Source organism: Megascapheus bottae, chromosome 3 (genome assembly GCF_031878675.1).
Source record: "Megascapheus bottae isolate mThoBot1 chromosome 3, mThoBot2.hap1, whole genome shotgun sequence".
In the NCBI taxonomy this organism is placed as follows: Eukaryota; Metazoa; Chordata; class Mammalia; order Rodentia; family Geomyidae; genus Megascapheus; species Megascapheus bottae.
The window spans coordinates 21,889,152-21,902,405 of NC_143511.1; the positions used below are offsets into that span (position 1 = coordinate 21,889,152).

A 13,254-nucleotide genomic window follows, 5' to 3' on the forward strand; every position below is an offset into this window, starting at 1 on the left:
CAAGTTCAGGGCCTGAGCAGTGTTCTTGGGCATTCTCAAGTCTAGAGCTCCAACACTTGAGCCATGGCACCACTTCTGACTTTTTTCTATGTATGTGGTACCGAGGAATGGAACCTGGGTCCTGGTGCATGCTAGGCCACTAGGCCAAGCTCCCAGCCTGAGTTGTAAAAATGTTTAAATAAATACAATAACAAAGTTTAGGGTGAGAAGAGCCAACGTAGCCAATGTCTATGCAATAAAAATGAAAACTACAGTCAACAAAAACAGCAGAGATAGACATAGATTTAAGTATCAAAATAAATCCTAAAACGGACAGAAATGAAATAAACATTTAGGCAAGGCTTAATAAAGATGATAATATCATGAAGAAAACATTTATAAAATGGCTGAAAAGCAGTAAACTAGTAACATACAATTATCATTCACTCTCAATTTTGAATCCAGAAAATTTCAGGACAGCACAAGAATATTTTCTCAACTTCCAATTCTACTAATGGCAGAATCTATAACTTCCACTGGATGTCCATGGAAAAACTGTTAGAATAACCAAACTGTGTCTACGACAGCAAATGGTTGTAATACCTAAAGGTGTGTCATTGGCCAACTAGACAGTGAAGTTTTTCTTAACCATATTCTAGGTTGCAGAGCAGTTCAAACACGGAATCTCATTGTTTAGGCTGATTTAACCTTGGGTGTTTTCTGGTTGTAAAAGACGAAACTGAGAAGATTCAAGGCTGTGTTAAACAACTTAACACCTTGTGGCATCAAAACATTTCAAGTGGATCATAGTCCTAATCTGAGGCTCCATCTTTGATCCTGGCACACTAAGGCCCACTGTTGTTTGAAAGAGCTAGATGTTATAATACCAAGTCCCATTAAAAAGAAAATAGAGGCTGAAGGCATGGCTCAACTGGTAGAGTACGGGTTGTAAGCAAGAAGATAGAAGAATGTATTTCTGCTTCCAACCAAGATGAAAGAAAAAGATTTAGTCTGCCTTCTGGCCTCTGCTAAGTTAATCTTCAGTTAATATAGCAAAATACTTGACATATTCTACTTGAAAGGAGAAAATGGTTATTGGGGCTTGCATTTTGGGACTGTGCATGCCCGTGGTTGACTGGCTTCACTGCTTTTAATCTTATGACAAGGTAGCAGGTCATGGCAGGAGTGTGTAGAAGAGGAAGCTGCTCAACTAATGGGGTCAGGAAGTGAAAGCAATGTAAGAAAAGGAAGTGGACAGGATGCCACTATCACATTTTAAAGGCATAAATTCCAGACCTCATACTTCATCTTGTTAAAATTTCTACTTCCTGTCAATAGTGCCAAGCTGGATACTAAGCCTTCCCATGAGCCTGTGAAGTATTCCACACACAAACTTTTATTTTATTTTATTTTAGTCAGTCTTGAGGCTTGAACTCTGGGCCTGGGCAGTATCCTCAGGTTCTTCAGCTCAAGGATAACACTCCACCACTCTGAGCCACGGCACCACTTCTGATTTTCTGGTTGTTAATTGGAGGTAAGAGGCTCATGAATTTTGAATTTTCTGAATTTTCTTGCCCAGGATTGTCATTCTATGTGATATGCAGAGGGGTTACAGTTACATAAGTCAGGTAACTAGTGTATTTCTTTTTGAGTAGTGTCACCCTCCCTCTTTTTCTTCCAGTTTTTTTCTCCCAAGTCCCTCCCCCAAGCTGTATAGTTCATTTCCAACATAGTATCTAGTGAGTATCACTTCTTAATTGGTTCATCCTTTGCCAAGTAAGCCTTTTACAACAAAGTTTACAATTCCTATGGTAAGTTAAAGAGAATAGAATACGTGAAACTGATTCTCTTAAGCCAAGATAATCCCTGATTTTTAAAAAGAGGAGAATGAAGACAAAGAAAAGCCCAACAAAGACATACCAGAAAAAGAAAGAAAGGAAGGAAGAAGGAAGGACAAAAAGAAAGAAAAAGAGAGGAAGGAAGGAAAAAAAGAAGGAAGGAAGGATGGAAGGAAGGAAAGAAGAGAAAGGAAAAGAAAAAAACTGCCTACCAATATCCTTCTGAAACAGGATGCATAACATTTGGAATACAATTATAATCCCAGCACTTGAGAGACTTTGAAAGGTGGTGATTTTGAAGCCAACCTGGGTACATATTGAGTTCCAGGCCAGTCTGTCTACATAGCAAGACTATTTTGAACCAAACCAAACCAAAACAAAAAAACCCAAAGCAACCCAAAGAGAAAAGATTTAAAAAAAATTTACTTTGTACAGAACAAATGCACTTGAGATGTTACTACTCTTCATAGTTATTTTTTGTTGTTGTTAAGTATTTATTAGCACACCACAGGACCTACATATAAAAATGTATACTCTTCCAGTAGCAACTATAGTTAATCATTATATGAGAGCATGTATATATGGATATATTTACCCATGGAATAAGTTGAAAAATTAATCATGTATTTGAATCAAAATCTTACCAGATTAAAAAAGTGGAGATTATTTCAAGATGATTTCTGATATATATACTGAAAACTTAAAGTTAGTAATATCAAGATAGCAAGTACTACTAATGATAAATGTTGGACATATTTCTGAAATATCCACTATCATCATCATCACCACCATCATCATAATCATCATCATTCTCACAGATAAGTTGTCATTTACTCCCACAATTAAATGTTTCTCCCTGTTTTTTTAAGGGTTAGCCTATGTAAATTGTACAAAAGAATTTTACTGAGGTGTTTCCATTAATTAATATAATTTATTTGGTTAAATTCACCCCATTCATTTCTTTTTCCTAGTGCCTCAAAGAGAGAAAGTAATAAAGAAAGAAGGAAAAGAAGGAAAGAAGGGAAGAAGGAAGGAGAGAGAGAGAGAGAGAGAGAGAGAGAGAGAGAGAGAGAGAGAGAGAGAGGGAACGAGAGAGAAAGAGAGAGAAAGTGAGGGAGGGAGGGAGAAAGGAAGGAAGGGAAGGAGGGAGGGAGGGATGAAGGAAAGAAGGAAGGAAGGAAGGAATGAAGGAAGGAAGGAAGGAAGGAAGGAAGGAAGGAAGGAAGGAAGGAGGAAGGAAGGAAGCTGCTCAGAAGTTTAAGATCTGAGGATCTTAGTTCAAAACTGGCCTAATCAGGAAAGTCCTTAAGACTCTTATCTCCAATTCTCCAGTAAAAAAAAGGAAGTGAGGTATATCACAAGTGATAGTTCAGCCTTGAGTTAGAAAAGCCAATACAGAACATGAAATGCTGAGTTAAGGACTGAATATTTTGGGGCAGGAAACTTGTACTAGTGGTAGAGTGCTTGCCTAGCCTGCAGGAAGACTTGGATTCAATTCCTTGGTACCACAAACAGAAAAAGCTGGAAGTGGTGCTGTGGTTTAAATGGTAGAGCGCTAGTCTTATTAAGCTTGAGAAGAATGCTCAGGCCCTGATCTAAAACCCAGGACTGGTGGGAAAAAAAGACGAAATATTGGCACACACAGAGAATTAGTTTTCATGGCATGTGTCTACTTTGTACAGCATGGCCCAATTCACATCAAACAAATACACAGCTTACATATTTACAAATCTGGCTACAGGACTAGGTGTGACATTTAGCTTAGGGATTTAACAGGTAGCTAAAATGGAAAGTCAAGGCCTGGGAGTTTATATTTGGTATGTGGCTATTGCCCTGGGCTATGTATGTAGAACTTCAACATGTGGGAACAAATTCAAACAAGCCGATGCAAACAAAGTTTGATATTGTCCAAATACAAATTGTCTTCTAAAAAAATGAATAGCTTTCACAACTATTGCGTGTTATTTGTGCAATAAACATTCATTTGGAGTGAAATAATTTCAAGATTTAAAGCACCAAAAGAGGCCTCTTGATTCCAAAGCCTACTTGTATTTGAACATAAATATTCAAATAATAATAATAAGCTGAAATGATATTAGCAAGACTGAGACATGATCAATGATAGGAGATCTTTTAAGGAATCTCTGAACTGGAACATTAATGTATTAGCTCCCTGTAGCTACTGCAGAAATTGATCTTGGTGGTTTAAGATAGTACATAGGTATTCTCTTATACTTTAGAGGTTGCAGATCTGAAATCAGTTTCACAGGATGATAGTGAAGAATGGACAAGGCCTAATCCTTTCTGAGGTTTAGAGAAAGAAATCCTTTCTTGGCCTTTTCCCAATGTTTTGTTCACATTCCTGGCTCCTGGGAATTCTACCATTCACAAAGCCATTAAGAAACATTTGTGGGGCTGGGAGTTTGGCCTAGTTGTAAAGTGCTTACCTAGCATGCACGAAGACCCAGGTTCAATTCCTCAGTTACCACATACATAGAAAAAGTCCAAAATAGTGCTGTGGCTCAAGTGGTAGAGCTTTAGCCTTGAGAAAGCCCAAGGACTTTGCTTAGGCCCCGAGTTCTAGCACAGACTGGCCAAAAAAAATAAATACATTTGTGCTTTTGATAACATTACCTTTGTAGTCAAACCCCATCTTTTCACTCCCTGTGTATGTACACACACATATATGTGTGCATACATGTGTGCATATATATGTGCATACATGTGTGTATATATATGTGTGTGTTTGTGTATATGTATGTAATTATATGCTGGGTATACCTTGAAAATGCAAGTTATCTTTAGATTCCTGATTTGAAAACTTTATTTTGCCATGGGACATTCTGTTTCTAGAATTTGGAGAGGGGCAGGGCAATAGTCAGTCTGGTAAATTGTATAAAACCTAAACATTGTCATCACACCATTTTTTTTTCTAGACATGAATTTAGAATGTCAGAAGTAACACTGAAGTAGAATTTTAGTGATTTGAAGCAGAGGGGAAAACTGATTAAACTCTTCTACTTGTTTCTTTAGTTACTTGATTTATGGTTGGCTTTCAAAATCACTAGTATTGGCGGTCACACACTTGAGCGATATGTGATTGATAGTCCACTGGTTTTGTGGCAGATCACAACCCTCATGTGTGCCCTAAGTCGATAAGGAGCCATGAGGTACTGGATTTTTACAAGTCCACACATCGAGATTGCTTCATCTCCTGACACCTGTCTCTAGGCCTTTAATCACCCTACTTCTTTATGCTGTGACTACCATCAAATCCTTCCTGCAGGAGATGCACTCAAGGCATGTTTTTTCATAGCCAGATCTGGCCACTTCAAGGAATAATTTCTCCCACATAGGACAGAAAAACAGACACGTTTTGTCAATATATTTAACTTTTCAAATAATGAGGTTGAAAGCGAAAGAGAAATTGAAGATTTGGGCAAAATACCAAGAAAGTTACATAATTTCTTCATATCTTGTAAACAGTATACAAGTTTATGAATTGCTTTTAAACAGATTGATAAAATAATCACAAAAATTTGCAAAGGTTCTCTTAAAATATTGCCTGCTTTTTTTTTTGATAAATCAGGATTTAGTTAACCACCTGATTATTTTCCAGTGTTGAAAACAGTATTAAAACTGATGACTGGAGCCAGGTGCAATGACTCACGCCTGTAATCCTAACTACTCAGGAGGCTGAGATCTGAGGATCAAGGTTAAAAGCTGGGCACAAAGGACCTGAGACTCTTATCTCCAATTAACTTCTAGAAAATGGTAAGTGGGGCTTGGCTCAAGGGTAGGGTGGTAGCCTTGAGCTGCAGAGCTCAGGGACAGTGCCCAGGCCAAGTTCAAGCCTCATGACCCACAAAAAAACAAAACGAAACAACAACAAAATGATAGCTGGGCATGTGATCAATAGCTCTAACCCAATCTACTCTACTTTGGAGGCTGAGACAGGGAGATTATTTTCTGTAAGGAGGTCAGATTCAACCCAGACAACAACATTTTAGTTTAACTCAAAGCAAAATATTAAAACATTAAAATGTATTTTATCATAAAATGAGCATATTTATTTTCTTTATCAAAAATTCTAGAACACTTTTAATATTTTGGTACAGTGTTTTTGGTAAGATGGTTTTGTGTCTTGAAAAATTTGTTAAGAAAAGTACCGTCTCTGCATTCTTACATGCTTTGCTTTCCATGATTTCTGTTAAATTTCTTTTTTTTTTGTCAGTCATGGGGCTTGAACTCTGGGCCTGGGTACTGTCCCTGAGCTCTTCAGCTCAAGGCTAGTGCTCTACCACTTGAGCCACAGCACCATTTTCCATTTTCTGGTGATTAGTTGGAGATAAGTGTCTCACAGACTTTCATGCTTGAGTTGGCTTTGAACTGCAATTCTCAGATCTCAGTCTCCTGAGTAGGTAGGCTTACAGGCATGAGCCACCAGCCCCCAGCTTTACTGTTGAATTTTTTAAGAAATATTCATTGCTGCTTTAAAAAAGTGACTATTGGTTGCTGCATATTTTGCATATTTTATTTTGTGTTTCTTGTAAAGAAAGTAGGCATCTGTCTGTATTCACTGTGATAGAAAACACTCCCTGAAAAACTTGTTTGCATTTACCTAACATGTGTGATTAATTTGTATCCTTGAATTTCCTATCTAAAAGTCAGAATGAACCATTTTCTCATATCAAACCAAAAATCAAGGGGAAAAGAGAATCAAAGGGAAAAAATGTATATATTCAAATTTAGTATAGTGGTAATTGGAAGGGGAAATAAAGAAGGAACTAACACTATGTGTGTTCCAAGTGACAAAAAAAGTTCCAATATTGCTCTGTTTGGAGTCATGCTTATTTTATTTTGTTCCTTTTTAAAGCTATTTGTTGAGTAACACACTTACTATTTTTAAAGTGCTCTATACATGGTATTTGACGTTTTTCTTGTTAGTGTTAGTCAGGCTTGAACTCAGGAACTGGATGTTGAACTTTTCTGCTTAAGGCTAGTGCGCTACCACTTTGAGTCACAGCTCCATGTCGAATTTTCTGGTGGTTAAGAGTTTCATGAACCTTCTTGTGTGGGCTGCCTTCCAACTTCCATCCTCAGATTGGAAGCTAGGATTACAGGCCTTTAACCACCCATGCCTAACTTGGCTTTTGTTATTGAAAATAAAAAAAATAAAAAAGCAAGAATGCAATGTAACAAATCATTTGTGAACATTCAGTTATGGAACACAGTGTTCTTTGATTACCAGTATTCAATCACCTGGCTCTAGATTATTCAGTTGAACCTACTAGTCAAATTACATAGTTACACTGATATTGTTTAACATTTATTACTTAGAGGGAAAAGAGAGTTTTTTGTGTTTTTGGTTTGTTTTGGGGCTCAGGGCCTTAGCACTGTCCTTGGGCTTTCTCAAGGCTAGCGTGCTCTACCACTTGAGCCACAGCACCACTTCTGCTTTCTCTTCTATGTATGTGGTGCCAAGAAATTGAACCCAGTGCTTGCATGCTAAGCAAGCACTCTACCATTAGGCGAAACTCCCAGCCCAAAAGAGAAGTATTTTTAAGAAAACAACCATGTGCTTTTCAAATACATTGCTAAGTAGCAGAACATATTGTTCAGTAGTCTGTGCAAAAGTCAATTGTGAAAAACCTAAGACACATAAAATTGTTAACTTCTGCCTCGATATAACCAATGTCTTTAATGTCTCTCTCTACTTCAAAGAAAGGAAGTGGAAACCATAGGCAAAATACAGTGTGTTGTATATGTAGTATTATCTTCCAAGCAGGCCCACTTATAGAAAATGACTTTAGCCATGAGATTAAATATATGCAATTGGATTTAAATATATATACATACATATTTGCAAAAATTATCTTATAGATGATTCTATCTTCTGCTTCTCTAAGGGACTTTATTAACCCTTGAGTATCCTACCCAACTAGATCATGTGAGAGTGTCAGTAACACACAAAAAATGCTATCATAGGTAATCATTAGGAGAAATCAGGTAAAGAAAATTTACTAAGAATGACAAATCAACATATATAACTATGAGGAGTGTGGCAAATCTACACACATATTCAAATCCATACACATATTCAAAACTTCTATTTATAAAATCATCCAAGAACAGGTTGTCTGGCCCCAAACAAGATCTGTTTGCTTAATTATTTTAAAAAATACTCAATATTGTCCATATTAAAACTCTAAAAGACATGAGAAAATGTGGCATTTCAAAAAAAATTACAGTCCTCAAACATATAAAGAAATCCTCACTGCTGGAAGCAGCTGAAGCTGAAGCTAGAGAAAGACTTGTCTAGCCATGGATTTGGTGAGAGAGGAAGGAAGGACACAGGAGAACATCAGAGGATGTTCCATGTGAGAGAATGAGAAACTCAGCTATAATCGGTTGTCTAGAAGAATAAGAAAATGTGAGGAAAAATATCAGTCCATTTCAGGCTATAACAAAACGCCAGAGACTAGATGAATTGTAACTCACAGAAATATATTTGTCACACTCGTACAGGCCCGAAAATCAAAACACTAGAATGTCAGTTTGGCCACACTCTATGAGAACTGTATTTTGAGGTGAAGGGTGCTGACTTTGGTTTGCTTTTTCCCATGCCAGGACCCTTCTGGGTCCCTGAACATAGATTCTATTCATGAAGGCCTCTACTTTTCTGACATAACTTAAGTGCTGAAAGTGCCATTACATTTGAAGTTTAGAATTTTAAAGTACATACCTTGAATATACAAAAATATCCAGGCCACAGCAAAAGTCACTTTTATTTAACCACACAAGCAAGTGCTGCAAAGAAATTTGACATTTAAAAATGCAAGTTACATGAGTAGAAAGTTAGACTTCTTCTATCTTGTCGGAGAGACTGAGGCTTGAACGTGTTGTACAATGAGAGTAGTTTCAGTAATGACAGAGGGCATTTCCTGTATATTTCTTGTCATAATGATAGCTTTCAAAAAGAGTTAGAGGGAGTCACATAAAAGATGTGAATAAACTATTATGTTGTTTCTTATTTCTTTCTCTTTCCTTCTATGTGTCACACACACAGGCACACACACACACAGAAAAAGTGGAAGACAAGATAAGGGAATTAGCTTATCCCCAAGAAGGAAAATAAGATCAAATATGCTTTGCTAGGCACCCAAGTTAGAGAATCAACCCCTTAGCCTCTTATTTGTTTCCTGAGTAAACTACATAAAAATCAGTAAAAATGCATATATGTATCTATACCTCCTTTGTTCTCACCAAAGCTATGATTCCCTCTGTGAGGGAAAGGAAAAAAGAAGCATCCCACCAATATAACCATTCCCATTATGGAATATATTATTCCATAAAATAATCTTTAAATCCAGGCAATATGGGCTTATGTATGTGTGTGTGTATATATATGTATATGTGTGCGTACACACACACACACACACACACACACGTTAGCACACATACATATAGACTCTATTCAAGGTGTGTCTGGGAAGGAAAGACCTACCTTTCAAGTGAATTAGAACTTAAACAATGATTGATGCATGATGCATCAGGGATACTCAGTAAATATTTGTTAAAATTGCACGAACAGGTGTGGTAGCCTGCGTCCAAAGCCGGTGCCTTTGTCTACTCTCAGTAATGCCTGGATGAAAGAGGCCGTCCTTACATAATTATCCAACAAAATAAAATCGAGGATGCATTCATCCAAAGAATGAGATGGCATGCCAAGTGTGCTACAAAGCCTCACGCTTTTACTGCTGAGACATCAAATAGGTAGTGTGAATCCACGAACAACTGTGAGGCTGGGAGCAGAAGAAAACAAGAAAACACAGATGTTAGGGTGGCTGGAGTATTTTTCTGCCTGTTACGTAACAGCTCTTGTGTAAATGTGCAGTTAACTCAAAACATATTTGTGAAAAAGAAACAAATCAGTTTTTTTTAAATAAAAAGAATTGTGAGGGAGAACAGGAAATGTTAAATGAGATATAGCATAGTCAAGGACATTGAAAATATATTGCCTTAAAAACTATAGGACTGTTCCTTGTGCTCATGTTTGGCTTCACCATTTTTTCTTTTTTTTATTAGAAACTTTTTTTTATTTAGAAACTGACTCATATATTAACTTGCCTACTGTTGATAGTTTCTTTTAAGCAGACTGGCAAAAATTGCAACAGAGCTTATCTGACCCAGAAAGATGAAAATAATTTACTTGTTCTGTCCTGAAAGTTTTCTAATCTCAGCCTTTGATGAAATAAAAGCTTATGTCTAAGGATCTGGCTATCCACTTATGGAGCAGAGGGAAAATAGGAAAGGATAAGTGAAGTTTTGGGAATTGGTTTGGGCTATAAGGGATGGTGCCCTTATTAAACTTTTTACATCTGTGATTATATATAAGCTGCTCTGCTTGTCAAAATCTATAAAATGACAGTAGCAAATGAAGAGAGAAAGAGAAACTGAGGCTCCAACACTTGATTCTTAGTTTCTTCACCTGAGTTTCATATTCCCAGAGCTGCCAATTTTTATCAGAAAAAGAAGTTGTTATTGTTCAACAGAACACCCAGAGAATTTTATCATGTTCCCTTTGTAACTTTTGCTGAAGCTTCAACACAAGAGAGCATTGTACTTAAAATGTGAGTAATACTGTTACAAGTCACTGGCTCTGAAAGTTCCCATCTTGAAACATTTAAGTTATTGGGGAGTGTTGGCTTAATTCTTTCTTATACAGTTGTGACAGGCAAATACAGATTACCTTCCCAAACCATGAGTTACTTTCATTTTACTTGAATTTTTTTCAAATGACACTGCCATGTTAATTGCTACCTATGGTGACTGTATATTACTGTGTTCTCTAAGTTTCCTAGCAGCCCTGGTCTCTTTTACAGTATGAAAAATAAAAAACAATTTAGAGCCTCTGAAATCACACCAGCCCACTTACTCAGCACTGAAAAGACTGATATATTTTGGTTTCTTGTTTGATTGTTTGTTTGTTTTTAACTGTTTTAGGGTCAGGTCTAGATAGAGGGTATCTCTTTTCCCACCCTCAGCTAACTTTATGGATCAATAGATAGATCAATGTGCTGAGTTTTACCCTAAGACTCTAGAATCATCTCCTCCTCTATACAAGAGCCCCTGTACAATCACTTCTGAAATTCTCTGATTCCAAGTCTGTCAGAGAACTGAATGTTACAAAATAGCATGAAAAAAAGCATGAAAAAAAGCACAGAAAGCTAAAACTAAATCATAATAACTGGCTTTAGTGGCCAGAACAGCTGTGCCCCACTCTCTTATCACAGCCTTCAGTTTTATAATTTAATTCATCTGTAAATAGTACAATAGTCTCCAGATGCAACTTCAGAGCTTTTGGTTTCTTAAGGATTTAAGTTTAAAGGCAAAGGCTTTCTGCCCCTAGGTGTTACAAATAAGTAGTGTCCTTTCTCTTCTGCCTGACTCTGTTCATCCAATCCCATCCCAATATGCAAATAAACCTTAGTCCGTGCAGATAAAAAGGAACAAATAAAGCCAAGTGTTCTATCAGAAACAAATTGCTGATCCAGTCACCTGTATTCCAGGAGCCGAATCAGAAATGTCCTCAGCAAAACCAGACATACCTGCTCCACTCGACAACGTGAAGTATCAATACACTAAGGTCAGTATAACTTGTACATGCTGCTTTGCCTTGGGTTTGTAAAAAGTCCATCTCTTTAAAAAGCATGAAAGGTCAGTTTAGCCAAACTCTGTAAAGAGCCCTTTGTAAATGTAAGAAGAAAAACAAAAGGCTTACAAACTACTTTAATCCCGTCAAACTACTTGTCATAAAATCATTTCCTATAATTTCTCCAAGTGATAGTAAATCTGTTGTGTGTGAAAGGTTCTTCTACCAGAAGTCAACAGACTTTGAAAGGCAGTTCTGTTAACTTCAGTGCAGCATACACTTATGATAAGTCAGCAAATCGGAAGAAGAACTTGCTAAATAGAGCCAAAGGAATGAGATATATTAGCTTTTATAAATGGAGAAATAAAGCTCACTTTTCAATATGTTTAATAAAAGCACTGTAAGAATCAGAGGACTTAAGGCTGAAAATAGAATGAAGACTTTTAAAATGAACTTCAAATGAACTTGTATAATTTTGCATATTTGGAAAAGAAAGCATGCTTTGTTTTCCAGTTAATTTGTTGCTATTGGAGTGGTTGTCTAATTGTTATTAGCTGATAAATATTTAGAGTGACAAGACCAAGAGCCAGAACTAGACTTCAGACTCTGCAGCTAGGGAAAAACAGCAAATAGATTCTGCTGAGTTTGAGAGTAACTCTTACTTCAATTATGTGCCTGCTTTCCTCACACATCCCAGCATTTCAAAACAAAGAAATAGAATAAAAAGCAATCTAACTCAAACTATTTAAAATTAGCATTACAGTGTGCATAAAGAAAGTAAAAGTAATTCAACTCAAGGGAGTGCTATTTTGCTTTCTGAACTCACCAATGCAAAACTAAAACCATTAAACCTCACGATAAAGTATAAATCACCAGTTTTAGATACTTACTTCATTTTATGTAACTAATACTTGCATTTTGAAGCACAATGAATGTGGAAGCTGCTCAGCTCTTTCGCTCTTTTCCTTAGGACAATGTCAGCAAACATAAAGTTGTATATTTATCATGGTAAACATGAAGTTATGAAGAGTATTTTGGTATTACTTCTCCATGTTTTACTAGCAGTAAGATTCCTTGCCAACTGATTGCATTGTGAGTGGGAACATGAAAAGTACAGTGAGACCTATTCTCAAACAATTTTTCTTTTGACCGATATATGTCCAAAATATCCCAGGATTCCACTCTTCTCCCTATCTTCTCCCAAGTTTGTCATTTACAGGCAGTTTTATTTCCAAGTAGGTACATTTAAAACCATTATCTCATGAAGATGGTAATTATTAATGATGATTATAGGGAGTACATTTTCCTGTGATTCTACCTAGAAAACAATTTTGACCGTTTAAGTGCCCCTTCGCCCTTTATTAAGTTTGGCTTTGTAGAATTTCGCAAAGTCATCCTTGTTAATGTATTTTTTTCAGGAAAGCTTTATTATGAAATAGCCTTTTCAGTTAATTACTTTTAACAGCCATAATTAAACCTATAAATAAAAACACTAGACAAAGTAGATGTTACATAAAATCTGAAGTGTAAACAAGGAACTATGGATTCCTTGAGAGAAGTTGTGTTTTAAGGTTGAGATCTCTTTGTCAGTCATTGTGCAAGATCTTTCTTTGGTGGAAAGTAACTAACCTAAGTGTTTTAAAAGGAGGAAGATTTTAAGTGTAAGATATCTGTTCTCTCAACAGCAGAATCCAGTGGATTTTAACTAACACATTCCTCTTCTATATAAATGGGATCTTTTCCAGCGGAATTTTATTGTGTGACCCTAGGTTGCAATATTGT

At 36.6% G+C, this 13,254-nt stretch overlaps 1 protein-coding gene across 1 annotated transcript in view; it reads left to right on the forward strand.

The window, feature by feature from the left end:
* Window positions 1-11,348: 11,348 nt before the first annotated feature.
* LOC150065051 (aldehyde dehydrogenase 1A1) overlaps window positions 11,349-13,254 on the forward strand; it is a 48,086-nt gene continuing 46,180 nt past the window's right edge. Inside the window, exon 1 of the mRNA XM_090329633.1 lies at window positions 11,349-11,466. Within this exon, the coding sequence (XP_090185759.1) occupies window positions 11,404-11,466 (63 nt within the window). The 5' untranslated portion in view covers window positions 11,349-11,403. The remainder of the gene's footprint in view (window positions 11,467-13,254) is intronic.